The following is an 18,215-nucleotide window of genomic DNA, read 5'->3' on the forward strand; positions in this document are numbered from 1 at the left end:
AATCGTCCTCATGTCTTAATGGGTTAACACGCTGTTTTTATTTGAGTGTGACTTTCTAGTGCAGTATTGAAGGACATTCATACTGTTCCATCCATGTACATGCATGAGTGTTTTAAATAGTGTTGATGTTGTCAGTCCTTTCTTGCATGACGTCTGGTCCGACCATCCTCTCATTATGCACTCTGCCTCTCTCTTCCCTATACTAACGCAGCATTAGGAAGATACAAAGGTACCGTATCTACCACTTTTACATCTTCCTAGTTTTTCCCTCCCTACCTTGCCCCCCCCCCCCCCCCTCATTTGTACATATTGAAGTGTCACATGACCGTGTCCCTCATTTCTAGAGCCTGACCGATATATTGGATCGGCCGATATGTCAGCCATTATTTGACTTTTTTTGACGACATCGGTTTCTGCAATTATGCAGCCGATGTGTCCCGTTTTCTTTTACCACTTCTCAGGCCTGGCTCCCCTATTTTGGGCATACAGTACAGTATAGGTGAAAATGTTTGAAAAGGTTTTAAGCATAATTAAACTAAAAAAGGTTTGTGTGTGTATTTTATATTTACATGTTTGATTGTTATATTTATGTAATTAAATTAGTAATTGTAAATTAAAGTGTAATATACTTAATTTAGAAATTGTAGATGTGATTAAGTTATTTTGTTTATTTTTATTCATCTCTTTGCTTGTACATTAAATGTTCTCAAATAGAAACTTTCTTCGTTTATCAAACAGATTTCAAGATCTTTAACTTTTTGACAAAATATCAGTCAAAACATCGGTAATAACCGGTGGTCTAGGAATCACCGAAATCAGTAACGGCATCGGACAAAAGAACTCTGACATCGGTTGGGCTCTGCTCATTTCACCAATGCTTTATAGTCAGTAGGTACGTGACCAGAAACGTCTGTCTGTGTGTCTCCAGTATGGGCGTGCGAGTGATGGACACGTCCTGGGTGTCTCGCAAGGGCTCGTCCACTCTGGTGCGCAAGGCCTCGTCCACCCCTCCGGGCATGCAGGGCCCGGCAGGCTCTCCCGCCGACACGCTCATCCCCGAGCAGCCTGGAGAGTTGGCCATCTCGCCGGCGGCCACGCCTCCTCCTGGGGAGAGGGTTGTTGGGTAAGTCGCCACAACCTTCACTCTCTTTCCCGCCCTTCTCCTCCACTTTTCTTTTTCTCTTCTTTTACATTGGTGTGCCATTGTCGTCGTCATCATCGTCGTCATTGTCATCATCATCGCCATCGTCAACTCCGTTAGCTCTTCTGTGTGTGACTTGTATACTCGGGCTGTGTGAATCATTCGCAAGGTTCATTTTCTGTTCGCTGTCATGTTTTGATTGAATTTTATACATTGTTTTCCATTTTCTTTGTTCATTGTCTTATTATGATTTGTCATCTTACTTCATAACTCTCTCTAATGCTTCATCAAGTTAATTGTCACTGTGGTTGAAATGGGGCGAGTGACATTGTATGAGTAGTTTTTAGGGGCGCTATACCGTTTTGTTGCAAATGTTGAAGCTTCATTTTTGTCTGAAAATGGTGCTATGCTTCGATCCACATGTCCTTGTGATGTAAGCATGTTAATATTTCCAAAACTCCCATTGATGTGGCTTTGGCTTCTGCAGTTTTGATTGTGACTTCTTTCCTTTTACGTTCACACAGACTGATTTCACCATTTTCCCTTGTGGACATTATTCGCATATTTTAACACGCAAATAATCACCTCATGGCGGCTGGCTCTGCCTTCTTGACTAATTGTGATATGGCTTGGCTGGCTTTTGTCTCCTATCCTGTGGCTCTTTCAGACGATGAAAGGGCTTTGTGTCTCTGTCAAACTGCCCTGAGCTAACGGTGGGACTTGCAATGCAAATAAAAGGCTTTTTTATCATATGTGGTTTTCAAGAGTGAAGATAATCACTTCACAGTTGAACTTGGTAATGTGGATAAGTGTTTTGGATGGACTGCAGACCAGTGCTTTGATCCTCATCGCTCCTTGCAGTGTGCAGACACAAGGTGATCACAGAGTGGAGTTCTACGCACTGTATTTTGTCCTTTTCCTTTGGGAATCTCAAAGGTTTTCCTTTGCTTTGCTGTTTCTTTCTGCTTGTCTTGTTTTCTTTTTTACACAAAGCTGAGTGTGTGCTAAGCTTGGTGCCCACTACCTGCCCTTTATGCACCAGGAAAATGCTTTCATTTCTTTTTTTCTCCTCCTTTCTGTTTTTGCACCAGGCCAACTAACAAACTAACACACTAAGGCCTGATTTATACTTAGTAGTTGTGCACCAAGTATAAATCAGGCACAAGTCATCACTAAAGCTAATCCTCTATCACTCCAATCGGTGTCCCTGTTCAATCACTAGAGCTGTTTGTTTTTTGTGCTGTTTATTCTCTTAATATCTACAGCTCAGATGACGTGTCGCCCAATCGGCTGGACACCTCTCACGCCCACGCGCCCCCTGCTGGGGGGGAGGACCGCCCACCGCCTCCTTACCCGACCACCCTGTGCCACTCCGCCCTGCCCCCGCACCACTTCTACCCCACCACTACCCTTACCCGGCCGCCCTGCGCTCGTCCTGTCGCCCCGGGTCCCGAGTCCCAGCCTCCCGCCTCCCCGCCTCCCCCCTTGCGCTGGTCCGGTTTCACTCCCCCCGTCCCGCCCCCTCCCACCTCCTCATCCTCCTCCTCCTCCTCCTCGCTCGACATCAATTCGAACCCCAAGCCCAGCTGCCTGCACTTCCCCCCCAAGCAGCACGGCCCCCCGCCTGCCGACGTGTTGCATGGCCCCGCCCCTCCGTCCGACACTAATGCTTCGCCGCACTACATCAAAGCCCCCGTGGTGCCGCTAGCCCGCCACGACAACATGTCCCTCTGTGGCCACGCACCCCCTAGCCTCCCTTCATCTGCGCCCCCCCCACCCCCGCCGTGGGCTGCCTGTCCATGTGCCCGTGAGAGAGGACCCCCCCCCAGGCTGACTAGGTAACTACCACACAATGGACGCTGCACCACTGATACAGTGGTCTGGTATGGATGCTGCGCCACAGATACAGTGGTCTGGTGTCTCTCCAGTCTGCTCTATACCTCGCTGGCTCATTGGTTTTGTTTTTTTGCTTTTGTTTTGTTACCTCTCCCATCTCAGCAGTGGTGGAAAGTGACTAAGTACATTCACTCAAGTATTGTACTTAAGTACTATTTTGAGGTACTTTTACTTTACTTTTTCAATGCTTTATACTTCTACTCCACTACATCTCAGAGTCAAATATTGTACTTTGTACGCCAGTACACTTATTTGAAAACTTTAGTTACTAGTTACATTTCAATTATTATTACAAAACATATACAATGACCAATTAAGCCCTATTTTATACTTCGTCTATTAGAAAATTGCAGATCGACAAGCTCTCAGTGCGTCACGATGCGACGGGTTGTGAGCTTGTAGATTTTGTAACAGAATATTAGTACATTAGTTGTTTTACTTCTTTTACTTTTAGAAGTTTTATTTACCGAAAAATCCGAGTACTTCTTCCACCACTGTATCTCAGAGTCTGTAACATTCAGGTTGTCGGGGGATGCCTCATGGGGGTTGCCTAGCAACTAAGGATGTTTCTGGCTCACAGAGTGCTCAGTTACAGGCTGGCCGCTGAATAGGTGATGAGTACCATGGATAACCCTGCATATGGCGGCGATGCTCAACCTGTGGGTCGGGCCCACTTGTGGGCAGTGAGGATATTGCAAGTGGGGCCCCAAATAATTGGCAAATTTTAAAAATAAAATAGTAATGGTATTTTTTCTTTAACCCATTCCAACCGGGGAAGCATGTGTCATTTTAGATTTTTTGCATTGGCTATTCAAAAACAGCAGATATACAAGCTCACAAGCTGCGAGCTTGTACATCTGCTATTTTCGATCATTTTAGATTTTTTTCAAAGTGTTAATGATAATAATAATTTGAATTACGAAAACGTTTGTGAACTACAGATTTGTTTAGATTTGTAGAATCGACCTCAGATCTTAATGGGTTAAAACTTGTGATACCTAATAAATAGGAACTAGTTCCATTGATCGATTGATTGATTGATTGATCAATCGATTGATTGATTGATCGATTGATTGATTGATCATTAAAACTAACATGCTCTGCAACATGCTCTGCAGCCCACCGATCTGACCACGTGTTAAGTGGTCTGATCACACATTCAAGATTTTCAAGGGAGCCCCGATCCAGAAAAGGTTGAGGACCAGTGGCATACGGTTATCAATGTATTGCTATACAAAGTCTTTGCTAATTGGCTAAAGATAAAGATACGATTATGAGGGACGTAAAGTGGCGCTCCTTCCTCAATAATGTACAGATTATTATCTCACTTCATTTTTCAGAATCATCCCAAGTGTCCTTGATCTTCCTGTTACTGTTGAGTCATGGAAACACACTGTGTGGGACAAAGGTCAAATATTACAACATACTAATTGTTTTTGCACAGCCATGTACTGTACTATGATCTATATACATGATCTAACTCAGTGGTGGTGATCCAGCTACGCCCAGCAAGACCCTAATAGTCTGGAATGATTCTGACAGTTTTTCCCAAGTCTTCGTGTCGTGTTACAACCACACAAGACAGCATGAATCATTAGGCCAATTCTACGTCCGCATTTGAAACCAGCCTGCTTCATATCTTCCCCCTTCCCCCCAATCCTGACCACCCATGCCATCCCTTCCTTTGGGAGCACATGACTTAAACAGACCTACGGTAGCAATAAGCCACACAGGAGGATGAAGCTGTGAAACCTCTAACTAATGCATGTTATTATGAGTGATACAGACACTTAAGAGGCTTCATCTTCTGAGCCAGTTTCATATCATATTAAAAATGTAAGATACTGCTACTTGTGTTTTGATACCAAGAAAAGCAGTTCAGCTGAGATCTGACATTTGCAATGGGATGAAGGTAAGCCCAATTAAAGATTTCTTTAACATATAATTTGGATCACCTTCAAGTTCCCATCATCAAGTGCCCTGAAACACCAAGCTTGTTACATCTTGGTGTATGCTGGAAAATCCATTGAGGGATTCTGGTGCACTAGACATCATAAAAATGTTTGTAAAATGATTGTGATTAGTTTATTAGAAGAATGTTTTTTTTAATATACATTTTGAATTTGCATAAGTAACAAGAGTTTATTAAAAAAGGGGAGAAAAAAAGTCAACCTATAGCTGTGCAGACTGCAGAGTTAAGCTGCCTGGTTGTCTCAGCCAAAGTTTGTTTTGCCATTTGTAGCACCCTCTGCTGGACAAATGTGAGGACAGCGTGAATGAAATACATACACAGAGAAACACAAACTCATTACAATAGATTTGCATGTGTGTTTTATGTGGCTCAACTAACAAAGACATAATTTTGGCACAATGCGGTGCCATGGATTTTGCTGTGTGTTTATATAATGCTTTGCTGTAGTCTGTACGCTCTCCTGTCTTAATAACGACTCATCTTCACTTTACCCTCTGAAAACTTAAAACTAATGCAAAAGGAAGTCTGCTCTTTAGTTGTTGTCATGAGCATAATGGTTAAGGCTATTGTGTACAAAGGCACTTTGGTTGGCTAATGCTTGTAGTAGCAGTCACTTACAGTATCTCCAGCAGACTGCTGAGCCCCTGTGACAGATTGACGGCGTCCTGGTGGTGGGGTATATGCTTATGGCATTATCAAAATAATGCCATACAATGTGCAAGGACTTTGAGAGAAATGTTGTGGCTATAATTTCAGTTCTGAACATCTGTATGTTCAAGTGCAAACCTGCTCAATTTGTTGATGTTCTTAAAAATACATTTCTCAAATGTTTTATGCTATTCTTTACCTCAGTGCACCCTTTTTCTTTTCAAAACATTCACTAAGGTTTTGTTTGTTTTTTCCAGGGCACTCTATGGTCTGTAAACACCGGCAATTCCATTTGAGTTTCACTAAACTTTCCTTTAACAGTTTCCTTACATGAATTAGAGTATGATGATGATGATGATCATGATGATGGTGATGATGATGATGATGATGATGATGATGATGATGATGATGATGATGATGATGATGATGATGATGATGACGATGATTATGTTGTTGTGTAATATGAATACACTGACAATAAACATACTGTCCTGACGTTCATACACTAATGTATGCCTTTCTTTTCCAGTACATTGAAGAGTAAAGAGCTTTCCCCTGTGATTGGACACAGGCAAGGCATCCCTGTGGCAGGCCCAACAGTGCCCCCTGGCAGTAGTCCACAGAGCAGCAGCCAGTCCCCCCATTCAACAGAGCACAGTCCACACACCCTACGCAAAGGTCAGAGGGCATACATCACTGAACTAACATGGGCTTGTTGTAACTTATGACCATTGACCAGTGGTGGAAAGTAACTAAGTACTTGTACACGTTTTGAAAACAACATTTCAAAACTTGTGAAATGGGACCTTCTGCATAATGAGTACTTTTACTTTTGGTACTTTAAGTACATTTTGATGCCAATACTTTTGTACTTTTACCCAAGTACATTTTGAATACAGAACTTTTACATGTAGCAAAATGTGAGTACTTTTTCCACCATTGCCATTGACCATGTATGTTTTTGTCCTATTGTGGGAGCAGACAGACCCTTTACACTGGTGTCGTGTGCCCCCAGGTTGTAAGAAGTTGGCCCCGGTGCCTCCCAAGATCCCATACGGCGGGAGCCAGTCCGGCGGGATGTCCGACCAATCCACGGGTCAGCCGTCGCCGGTCAGCCTCTCCCCCACCCCTCCCAGCACCCCTTCCCCGTATGGACTGGCCTGTCCCCCGGGGCAAGCGCTTGCGTCCTCCCCCGGGCAGACCCCGCTGGGCGCAGGGCCCCACTCCCTGTCCTCCCCGCCCTCACTGACCGGCACGCTCACCAAGTCTCGGCCCGCCCCTAAGCCCAGGCAGAGACCGTCTCTTCCCCCGCCTCAGCCTCCCACGGCCCCCGCAGGGTACTCCTCCGGCCCGGCGTCGGCCCCGATTCCCCAGCCTCTGGAGCAGGGCCTCCTGGACGGACTGTCCCCGGGGGAGAGCATGTCCACAGGTAATCATCACCAGCCCATGGCGGCAACACCCCCTCCTGCCCAGCAGGTGGTGCTGCAGCGGCCCTCTCTCAGACTGGCCGTGGCTCTGTCCAACGGAGACGCTGGACGAGTGTAGTAGGAACTCCTTTCATAAACGTCGCTGTTAGAAAGAAAAAAAAAGATCCCCCGTTCCCTCTTTTTTGTATCGACTGCTTCCGAAAAGAATGTCTTTGAATGAAATAACGGTTGCCTTTTTTCTTAAGACGCAGCAGTTGCCTGAGAATGCTGTGTAATAAATCCTAGGATTTTTTTTTCCCTTCTGTGCAATTGTATAGCGTGAGGAACTCTCTTGACATTATGTATTCATTGCTTTGTGTTATGTGATGATGTTTCCGGGTTAACGTTGTGGAAACATCAGAGAAGCATAGCGCGCGTCCTGCTTGTTTGGAAGTTGCCATTAGATTCATCATGTGCTCTCTGTTTATTTGTTACCCAGACCCTCACTCGGCAGAGGTAGGTCAGAAGGCTTACACAGTACACCAGTCCAATCTCTCAGTAAACTTAAAGGCGTGGAGACCTAAGGCCTGATTTATACTTAGTTGCGCGCCAGTGTTGCGCATCGACAATAGCAGATCTACAAGGTTCAGCTGAGCTTGTAGATTGGCAATTTTTCGTGTACGACACGATGCGCAGCCAAGTATAAGTCAGGCGTAATAGACAGATGTACCCAACAGTATGTCAATGATGCTCTGATGATGAGGTGCTGCTCTGTCAATAGTACTATACCAGTCATTTTGTCACTTTGTTATATTTATCATTCTCTTGTTCCCCCTGCTACTACTGTGTACCTTGCAGCTGTGTGAGGCCAGGGATTCAGTGTGGGCTAAGTGTCAGGGGGACTATTAGGGTAAGCCAGACCGCCCCCGCCCCCCCCGTGCGCTCCATCTCACCGCCTGGCCTACTAGCGCTGTGGTTTGCCTCTGGGGTCTCCTGTAGCCTGCAGCGTCAAAACCATACGTTTTACCTACCTCTAGCTGTCAATCCAGACACTCTTCCATTTTCCCGTTTCCAGTGGGCTCGATAGAAACGGTTGGGTGTTGTTGTTCACCATTTCAATGCACGGCTTAAGGACTTCCCAGAGTGCACCGCAGCGCGCTCACATTGCAGACGCCGTCGCTTCTCGAAGGTTCATCTTAAAAGCCCCCATCCCCTCCCTTTCTCCCCCCATCCTAAGCCTTATATCAACAGGCACCCCCCCTCTAACGCTGCTGCCACCGGTATTGGGAGGGGGGCAACAGGTAAACCCCCCAACCCCCCCCACCCGTCCTCTGGCAGGTTCATCGCTTTGTATAATCTCTCCTCTTACCGCACTGCCACACTCCATCTCATTCCGACACGGGAAGTAGTCATCACTCTCGCTGCCCAAAACGCAGCAGCGATGCCATCGATCAGCTATACCAAACACAACAGTACTGCGCCCTCACCAAACACAGAGACCTCCATTGTTATGTATAATCCTTGGCGTCACAGAGCCACCTTTGACAGAGTTTCAAACACACACATACACCGAAGCACACACACACACACACACACACACACACACACACACACACACACACACACACACACACACACACACACACACACACACACACACACACACACACACACACACACACACACACACACAGACACACACAAACATGCACATCTTGTTGCCTCTGTGTTGGTTCACCTAGCCATTGTTGTAAATGTGTGCAGTACTGTGTTCGTTGTGCAGTCATTCGGACTTGTTCTTGTGTTTGACCGGTATATGTTGCTTCAAAGGCCACAGAGAACACAGAGCCCTAGTGATGCGACATGCAACACACAGATGACATCCTTGTGTAGAATAATGTCAGTCAAAGATACATGTAATCTGCTGATCCCCTCAGACCAGGGCAAACCTCATATGGCACTTTCCACGAGTCCAGAACTCAAAAAGACTAAACTTTTTATTTCTGCTCTCTTCCATTCTTTTTTACACCCTTCCATCATCATGATCATTATGACCTTTTCTGCTCCTCCCCTCCTTGCCTCTTACTCACCACCGCCATTCTGCTCTGCCATCCTCACCTTCTCCGCCATGCTCACCACCATTAGATATCTTCAATTATGAAATCCCCTCCATCAATGTCAATCTGGACAGCCTCATCGATGAGTTCGCCGCTGCCCCCCGCAGGATCTCCCGGGCAGTGGTAGACTCTCCAGAGAGGGAATGGGATGCTGTGCCTGAGGAGGAGCCCCAGAGCACCGCCCTCTGACCTATGACCCTAATGACATCACATCACAGAGCTTAAGCGACGCCCCCCTACGGCTGTACATACTGTAGCCGTGGCGAGAAGCTGCCGCCGAGGCCTGATGGAAAAGCCACTGGGCCTCTTCGATGCCCACCTGAAACGAGAACTCTGCCCCTCCGTACCCCACACCCCACACCCCCTCACATCCGCTAACGGCTGCAAGGAAACTTCAACTCTTAGAATCGCTAGCTAGTTTCGTAAATGTGACTTTAAAATAAAAATAAAAAACACACCAAAATGCCATAGTGGATTAAACCGTTGCCTTTTGGAGGGAAGACTGGAAGCATGGCGGAGGAGGAGGAAGCCAAGTTCAGTTTTTACTTTGCCGGTGGTTTTTATTTATTGTTTGCCTTGCTTTGTGTATCTTTGTTCATTGAAGCAGTGAAGCTGTATTTTTGTGATTTTTTGCTTTCATCTTTTTTTATTTTATTTATTTTTTTTGCCTTATTAGACAACGCAATGGAATTGCAATATGAAACTCAAGTTGTACTTAACTGACTCTAAAGGGAACCTCAGAACCTGACTTGTTTAGGAGTAAAAAAAAAAGAGCCTGTCCTCAGGGTTAAAGAGAGAGAGAGAGAGAGAGAGAGAGAGAGAGAGAGAGAAGAAGAGAATAGTCTACGTATGTGTACGTTCTTTACAGGGTATCGTAATTTTTCTGCACATAAGGAAAGAACTTGGAGTGAGTTTAAGCATGCAGCATGGATCCCTTGGTAATTGCTGCATTGTTTCATGCTGTTTTATTCTTACTCACACCTAGTCCTGATTTCCTCTACCATGTAAACAATAGCTCTATAAGCAGTGTTATGTACTTGCAGGTAAGGAAGATAGTTTTAGTCCATCTTTGTCACTTTATGATTTCTTTCTACAGGGTTGAGGCATTACGCGCACACTCTTTACCAGCACAGTATGAGAAGAATGTTAAAAGTTTATGACCACACGTATATTGATAATCTTTTGTTTTTTGTTTTCCTTTTCAGTCATTGCTGAAGCACATTATGATTTCATGATGGGTAACTTTGGTCGTACAATAGTCCTTTGGATCAAGGCCCTCCGTGCGACAGAGAGGTTTTTTTATTATTATTATTTTTAACATTGGTATTTATTGACCTTTTGTGTTAGAATGTCAGCCCAGTCCCCCCACCCATGGGTTGGTCCTGTTTGACATGGATGCTAAAACATACTGGAGCTTGAGGTTTAAACCTGACTTTACTGCCTACACAGGTTCACACACTGCTCTCTCTTAACCTTGTTTTCAAGTGCTTCAGGTTCAGTGACCGTTTGACCCCTAGTGTAAATACAAAGACTGTACATAAATGGATGTATATAAAACCTGAGAGGAAAATTATATGTAAAAGGCATATCTTGAATATACATAATATTAATATATAATGTGATCATATTTATCATGTGTAGAAAATGCAATGATTAAAGATTTGATGTTATTTTTGTCCCCTGCACATGGTTGCCAGTTTTGCTGTATACGTTCATGTTGTTTCACTACTACGAAAGGTAACAACGCTGCGTTCCATTTCTGCTTGAAATTAAGAGCAGTTCTGTCCCTCGAGTTTCATTTTCAAACGGGGCAGAACTCTACGGCTCACCAATTTGACATCATCAAATCTTTTTCAAGGCAGTTATTGAGTCCTACGTGTAAAATGTAATTCTCCTTGAAAATGTAATTGAATTATTAAGATTAAGGATCGGTGTATTCCTAAGATTGTATTAAACTGTCAATAGAGGACAGACAAAACACCATCAGAATGGCTAATGACTGAATGGATGGTTTGGCTTGCCAGTTACTTGAAATATAAAATTCACCTTAAGTATTTTGAATTCCTTTATATCTTTAGGCAAACATTTGGTTTCCCATGATGGACCTTGAGAGATCGGGCCAAGCTAAAACATCTGGTAGATTTAGGCAGACAGTTAATTAAATCCATTCTGACTCATCAAACAACGGATGCTGCAGTGTCACTTTTCTAATTTAATAGAAAATGTCTTAGGACTAATTTTGTCAATTGAAGTGCAATTATGCGGTTTACTTATCCACCTCAGTCCAAAAAGTGGTCGAAGTCAAACGTTCCCCACCCCACAGAAGAAGCCATTATTTCTATTTCATAGAAATTGATTTATTCTTTCCATTTATTTGTTTTCTGTGTTGGTTTAACTTCTGACAGATGAATTCTAGATTAACACCTCTCATCAAGTGATCTATGCCTCAGTGTGTGCTCTCTCAATGAACTCGGTTTATATAAAAATCATACAAATAATTATATAGGTAGGTGTGGTGATCATATGATGACAATTGCAAGTGCCCTCACAATTGTTGTTATTTTTTTGGAGCTGTGGGTATAATTAATGAGTATTATTTATTTTATTTTTATGAGGAGGCAGGGGTATCTCTTCTTTGTGTGCTGACTGAATGTGACTATCTCAGATTTCAAATAGTAGGATACTTGATTATTGTGATAACTCCTTGGGTTAAGTGCTGGTACAGTAGTTTGAATGAGTTGTTTCCATGGAAGTACAGTAAGTGAGAGCCCGTTGGCATGTATTACAAACCATACAGGGCAAGTGTTATACTAAAAGCTTTCTCTGCATAATAACTGGAACTCGTGTGTCACTTAAAAGCATGCATTCATCATACAGTAGGTGTGCTTGTTACGCAGTTGAAGCGATAAATGTGTAACTTCCCTCCCCAAACACTTTTCATTGTCCAACAGCATATAGTTTTTTAAACCAGTAGAGTGATTTTCTGCAACTGATTCATAGGAACCACACCTTTGCATCAAATGGCACACACCCACAGACTTTCAAAGTCAAGCATTAAACCTTATATTTCTGCTATAGAAGTCTCCTTCCCACTCGTCAACCAAGTCTGTGTAAATCTAGAGCAAGTTTGTGAACGTTTTGTTTTCGGGGGAGATTTTTCAGAGAGGACGTAATAGGAAATATCTGACAATGTCATGCATGCACTTAGATAGTGTTTTTTGATAATCTATGATTTGTGACGATCATTGTCTTTTTTAGGGATAGCAAAGAGCAATTTTTGAAGGGTACTTGATGGAACGTGGCACGGGGTTCTATATGGAGAATGTGGATCACAATAAAAGATCCAGAGGGAGTCATTTAGCAATACTGTAGAAGTGTGGATGTTGTTGGTTGTACTGCCTCCTTCTGCTTTCACAACTAGGTGTACAAACAGACCTGCCGCTTGTCAAACCCACCAATGCCCCCCTCCCCTCTGCTTAGCATATCAAGTGGAACACAGTATGTACTGTGAAGCCTACCGCAATCCTTACCAGAATGTCAGAAATAAATATATATATATAGATATATATTAAACTCTACATTTTTAATAATCCCACCTGGTTTGTGTGTTTTCTTAATTACTTTGTTGAAGATTGACAAGCCACAGTATTCCCATTCAAGACGTTTGCCAATGGTGGCAAACACTTCAGGTTGTCAGGAGACATACACTTTCTGAGAAAGAAACGATATAACTCCTATTCTTTATTAAAGTTTTAATCTGCAAACATTTTTTGTATGATTTAATCAATTCTGCGTGGAAGATATCTAAAGTCAATGGCATTTGCTTTCATTTAGATTATCAGCGATTGTGATTAAATTAGTCAGACTGACGGTCATTTATTATCTTCCTCCCACACACTGTGAGACCAGACACAGCATGGAAAAATCTTTAAAACCAGTAAGACTGGAGCAGCAAGTTGGGCGAAGGCCTCCAGCAGAGGGAAACTGCAATAGGATTAGTGCACACATTTTGTTCTGATGATGGAGAAAGTGACTATGCTCACTTTATTTGCGTTTTTTTGGGATGTGTTAGTTATTCAGTCATTCACTCTACTACATAAAAATTATCCAGTGAATCAGCTTTAGAATCAGAATCAGCTTTATTGTGGCTTTACAGTGGCTGTTAACTTGCACTTTCATTACTGTGCATATAACCTTCACTAAATAACTCTTTTCCCCACTGTGTGTCCCTGCTCGGTCTCAATTATGACCCTTAAATCACTAGTAATCCAACACCACAGTCAACCTATCTCCTTACATCAATCAGCCAGGCTCTGCTCATCTCTATCTGCAAGTCTATCTCCTTGGGCCTCCCAAAGACACATTAATAATTTGTTGCAGAAACTTTTGAAGGTGAGCTTGTTTACACTACCTGTGTTCACAAAGTAAGCCAGCCTGTTCGGGGAGTGCATCGCATCTGGCCATGTTAATGACTACCGAGCATTCAAATACATATATTTTTTACTTGATCTTGCCGAGATCATGTATGATGACGAGGAGATGTATGTACAATCTACATAGTGCCCTGAGGACTGTTGATCACATGGTCATAATTATATCACCCACACAGCCTTATTTGAGTTGAGACTTTGATGCCAAAATTGGACCCTGTCTTTTCTGGAGGACAATAGAAATAAAAAGAAAATCCCCAGTCCAGAAAGTTACGCTGTGTAATCTATGCTGCCTTTCTCCATAGTCTGTAACCTTGTGGCCTGGTGCTTGGAAACTGTGTATCCAACAACATAGAAACTTAACAAAGGAGTTTAGATTTGTTGGGGTGGGTTACAGAGCCCCTTTGTTGCATTTATCCAGCTAACCTTGTGTTTAAAATTGTTGCTGATACTATACCCACAGAGAGTTTACATGAAACTATTGGAATGTGTTTTGTAACAGTTTCACGTGTAGATCTCGCAAAACAGGTATCTCACAACCTGGAATGCAGATTCAGCTGTCTCTGCCCTAACCTTTTTTATTTTCTTTTTATACACAGTTGCTTGGTGACACACCAGAGGCATGCTTACTTTTGTTGTTTTCAATTGCACCATCACAGAAATGTGTTCATACAATTCAACGATTTGTTCATGAATGTACAGTTGACTCTGATAAAACTTTAAGTGAAGTTATTGCGTTGTGGCATGCTGTAAATGTCAGGTGCTCATTTCATTTGACACTAGCATGACAATAGCATTATATTGCATAAAGACATTTCAGGACTCTATTTCATATCATCATAGGCTATGCCAGCAAAATCCATGGTAGGGTAGCAGCCACTAATGCAAGAATAGTGAACGCTGAGAGCAAGACGAGCAAACAGCGTGCCGTGGTACAAATCCTTCGCCGTCGCCTGCGCTGAGGTTGGACCACAGCAGTCATAACAACGCTAAGTGCATCCTCTTCGACCATGGGTCGCCCCTGATCGCTGATTATGAATATCTGAGAGGCTTTGTGGCAGGGACTGACCAGCCTGCCTCGATTAACCCTCTCCGAGATCCTCCTGAAGAAGCGCAAGATCCAATTTGTTGCTCCGCCGTTTGTGGACGCGCGCTGTGCGTCATGGAGATGGATATGTCCACGGTCTTCCAGAGGCAGAGAGATGGGAACCTCCAGGGTCTGTTGTCCATCATCTGTATCTTTTTCCGTGACAAGTGACACCACAACTTCCTTTTGTTTCCTAAGGAACGTAAGGTGTCTGCAAATAGGACATATGATAGTGTCCTTGATAATTCCATCCCTTGTAACACTTACCAGGGTTTTGACCAGACAGTCGTGGCAGAATACGTGTCCACAGCTCAGTGTCCTCTCTGTTCCAGACAGAAACTCATAGCACACCGGACATTCTGGTTCTTGTGCGTCCTTTTGGACTTCGTGCATGTACACGGCCATGGAATAAATGCGGCAGACAACTGATAATCCACGGCAGTGCGTAAAAAGAGGTAATCAACAAGGACCAAAATGATTTTGAAGTAAAATCGTTGTGTTGATCTCTCGTCAAGTTTTCTTCATCGCAACACTTTTCCTTGCTGTTGTCTCTGTGTGTGGAGGAAAGAGAAACGTCTTGTAAGGCCTGGCTGGATGTCACCTGTGTGACTTGCTTGGCTGATCGGGTACCCTGAATGGTTTGGCAGAAGCTGTCAAGCAGGTTCACATTTCATTCATGCCCCGTTGTTCCCCTTAACAGCCAATGGTTTAGGCCTATTTCTACCATAGCAAGACGCACATCAAAGACATCATTGATCATTGTGATAGTAGTACAGTAGTTGCATAGTAATAAAAAATAATAGTTTCATGTGTAGATCTCACAAAACAGGTAAAACATCTCACAACCAAATGCAGATTCAGCTGTCTCTGCCCTAACTTTTTTCTACCCTTTTTTTACCAACACTATTATTGCACCAACACAGAAATGTGTTCATACAATTCAAAGATTTGCTCATGAATGTATAGTTGACTATGAGAAAACTTTAAGTGAAGTTATTGTGTACAGTGGCATACTGTAAATACCAGGTCCTCATTTCATTTAACACTAGCATCAGTGGTGTAAAGTAACTTTTACTCAAGTACTGTACTTAAGTACAATTTTGAGGTATTTTTTACTTTACTGGAGTATTTCCAGTTTTCAGTACTTTTACTTATACTCCACTACATCTCAGAGGCAAACACTACAATTATTTGAAAACTTTAGTGTCTAGTTACGGTAGATTTTGATTATTATTTCAAAACATACATTAACCACTTCAGCCCTATAATTTCAGCCATTTGAAAATAGCCGATCTACAAGCTCACAATGCCTCATGATGCTGAGCTTGTAGATCTGCTATTTTCAAAAGAGTTTTATACATTTGAAAAGTTGTGAAATGGGGACATTCTGCACAATGACTACTTTCTACTTTTGGTAAAGTACATTTTGATACCAATACTTTTGTAATTTACTCCAGTACATTTTGAATTCCATACTTTTACTAGTATTTTAGTATTTCTATACTTTTACTTAAGTAAAACATTTGAGTACTTTTTCCGCCACTGATAAAGCCTTTCTGGAATTTAAATAATATCATCATATAGGCTATGCCAATAAAATCCAAGGTAGGGTAGCAGCCACTAATGCCAGAAAAGTGAACGCGGAGAGCAGGACGAGCAAACATCGTGCCGTACTACAAATCCTTCGCCGTCGCCTGCGGTGCTGAGGTTGGACCACAGCGGTCATATTAACCACGCTAAGTGCATCCTCCTCGACCATGGGTCGCCCCTGATCGCTGATGATAAAGATCTGACAGGCTTTGCGGCTGTATGGACCGACCAGCCTGCCTCGATTCACCCTCTCCGAGATCCTCCTGAAGAAGCGCAGAATCCAATTTGACGCTCCGGCTCCAGCAGCTCCAGCGTTTGTGGACGCGCGCTGTGCGTCATGGAGATGTTGGTGATGGAGATGTCCACGGTGCGGGTGGTCCCCCAGAGGCAGAGAGGCGATGGGGACCTCCAGGGTCTGTTGTCCATCGTCTGAATCTTTCTCCGTGACAAGTGACACCACGACGGGTTCCCTTTGTTTCTTGATGAACGTGAGGTGTCTGCAAATAGCACATATGATGGTGTCTTTGATGATTCCATCTCTCGTGACGCTCACCAGGGTTTTGACCAGACAGTCGTGGCAGAATACGTGTCCGCAGCTCAGTGACCTCGTCTCTGTTCCAGACAGGAACTCATAGCACACCGGACATTCTGGTTCTTGTGAGTCCTTTTGGACTTCGTGCATGTACACGGCCATGCCGCCATGGAATGTATATATGTAGGCAGACAACTTAATCCACAGCAGTGCGTAAAAAGAGGTAATCAACCATCACCAAAAATTATTTTGAAGTAAAATCGTTGTGTTCATCTCTCTTCTCTCTTCACGTTTTCCTTATCGCAGCATTTTTCTTGCTGTTGTCTGTGTGGATGTGGAGGAAAGAGAAACGTCTTGTTTAGACAGACAGCTAGGTCCTCTCTGTCACCTGTGTGACTGACTTGGCTAATCGGGTCCCCTAATGGTTTGGCAGCTAAAGCTGTCAAGCAGGTTCACATTTCATTCATGCCCCGTGGTGGTTTCCAGCCAATGGTTTACTTCTTCCATTCTAGCAAGACGCACAGCAAAGACATCATTGTGGAAGTAGTAGCCTACTAGCAGTAATACATAATGATAATGATGATAATGATAATGATAATGATTATAAATTAATTATAAAAGAACAGAAAAATCAAAGAACAGAACAGAACAGAACAGTGTAAAATAAAAATAAACGTTATTTTACTAAGAGAATCAATAAATAGAACATGCAGTGAAATAAAAACAGTGTAAACATTAAAAAGAGTCTCAAAAAAATAAAAATAAAAATAAAAACAGTGAATACAAAAATACAATTTCAACATCTAAATGAATGTATTGAAAATAGGTGGTTACAACAATTGCTATATTTCCAAAATATAGCAATTAAAGGTAAAGGTGGGGAAAGCATGCCATCTTGTGGTCACTAAACAACATAGAGGAACATTGTCAAAATGTGTCAATAGATTCTTCTTGATCTCTCTTTCCTTTGCTTCTTTTTGTTGTTGCTTTAGATCAGGGGTCTTCAACAGGGGGTCCGGGACCCCTAGGGGGTCCTCAGAGTTACTACGGGGGGTCCGCCAAATCTTTGTGTGATATGATTATTTGTTTTACCTTAACCACTTGAACCCTAGAATTGCTTTTCTGAGGAGAACTTTGAGGTGTAGGTGCAGAGGGAAGAAAGTAGTGGGGGTCCCTGCTTCATCTCTCATCTCTATATGTAGTGGGGGTCCCTGCTTCATCTCTCTCTCAGCTAGGGGGTCCCTGCTTCATCTCTCTCTCAGCTAGGGGGTCCCTGCTTCATCTCTCTCTCAGCTAGGGGGTCCTTGGCCTGAAAACGTTGAAGACCCCTGCTTTAGATATTAACAGCTCCATTTCTTTCTTGAAAACATTAAAGTTAGGTTTTACTTTAGCAAGT

At 43.2% G+C, this 18,215-nt stretch overlaps 3 protein-coding genes across 7 annotated transcripts in view; 1 reads left to right on the top strand and 2 right to left on the bottom strand.

Annotated features, from left to right (window-relative positions):
* The window catches only part of arhgap44a (Rho GTPase activating protein 44a), a 46,098-nt gene extending 35,248 nt beyond the window's left edge, over positions 1-10,850 (top strand). For 2 of the 5 annotated variants that reach the window (XM_080445985.1, XM_080445987.1), the window contains exons 17-20: positions 929-1,123; positions 2,407-2,979; positions 6,187-6,335; positions 6,673-10,497. In XM_080445985.1, the coding sequence (XP_080302111.1) occupies positions 929-1,123; positions 2,407-2,979; positions 6,187-6,335; positions 6,673-7,202 (1,447 nt within the window). In that variant the 3' untranslated portion in view covers positions 7,203-10,497. Of the gene's footprint in view, positions 1-928; positions 1,124-2,406; positions 2,980-6,186; positions 6,336-6,672 lie in introns of all 5 variants that reach the window. The other 3 variants (XM_080445986.1, XM_080445988.1, XM_080445989.1) reach the window with 3 other exon arrangements.
* A 2,096-nt stretch (positions 10,851-12,946) lies between these two features.
* LOC308097888 (RING finger protein 222) lies at positions 12,947-17,202 on the bottom strand. The gene is made up of 2 exons (XM_080445995.1): positions 17,013-17,202; positions 12,947-15,122 (listed from the first exon to the last, which is right to left on the bottom strand). Exon 2 carries the CDS (start codon positions 15,100-15,102, stop codon positions 14,455-14,457), a length of 648 nt encoding a protein of 215 aa, XP_080302121.1. The 5' UTR covers positions 15,103-15,122; positions 17,013-17,202; the 3' UTR covers positions 12,947-14,454.
* Positions 15,111-17,021, bottom strand: LOC308097887 (RING finger protein 222-like). Its single transcript, XM_080445994.1, has one exon. It carries the CDS (start codon positions 16,979-16,981, stop codon positions 16,283-16,285), a length of 699 nt encoding a protein of 232 aa, XP_080302120.1. The 5' UTR covers positions 16,982-17,021; the 3' UTR covers positions 15,111-16,282.
* Positions 17,203-18,215: the final 1,013 nt, after the last annotated feature.

This window comes from Gymnoscopelus braueri (assembly GCF_963280865.1).
Source record: "Gymnoscopelus braueri genome assembly, chromosome: 13".
Classification (NCBI taxonomy): domain Eukaryota; kingdom Metazoa; phylum Chordata; class Actinopteri; order Myctophiformes; family Myctophidae; genus Gymnoscopelus; species Gymnoscopelus braueri.

Excerpts from the sequence above, each read along its gene's own strand:
- LOC308097888 (XM_080445995.1), bottom strand. The coding sequence starts at position 15,102 with ATGGCCGTGTACATGCACGAAGTCCAAAAGGACGCACAAGAACCAGAA.
- LOC308097887 (XM_080445994.1), bottom strand. The coding sequence starts at position 16,981 with ATGGCCGTGTACATGCACGAAGTCCAAAAGGACTCACAAGAACCAGAA.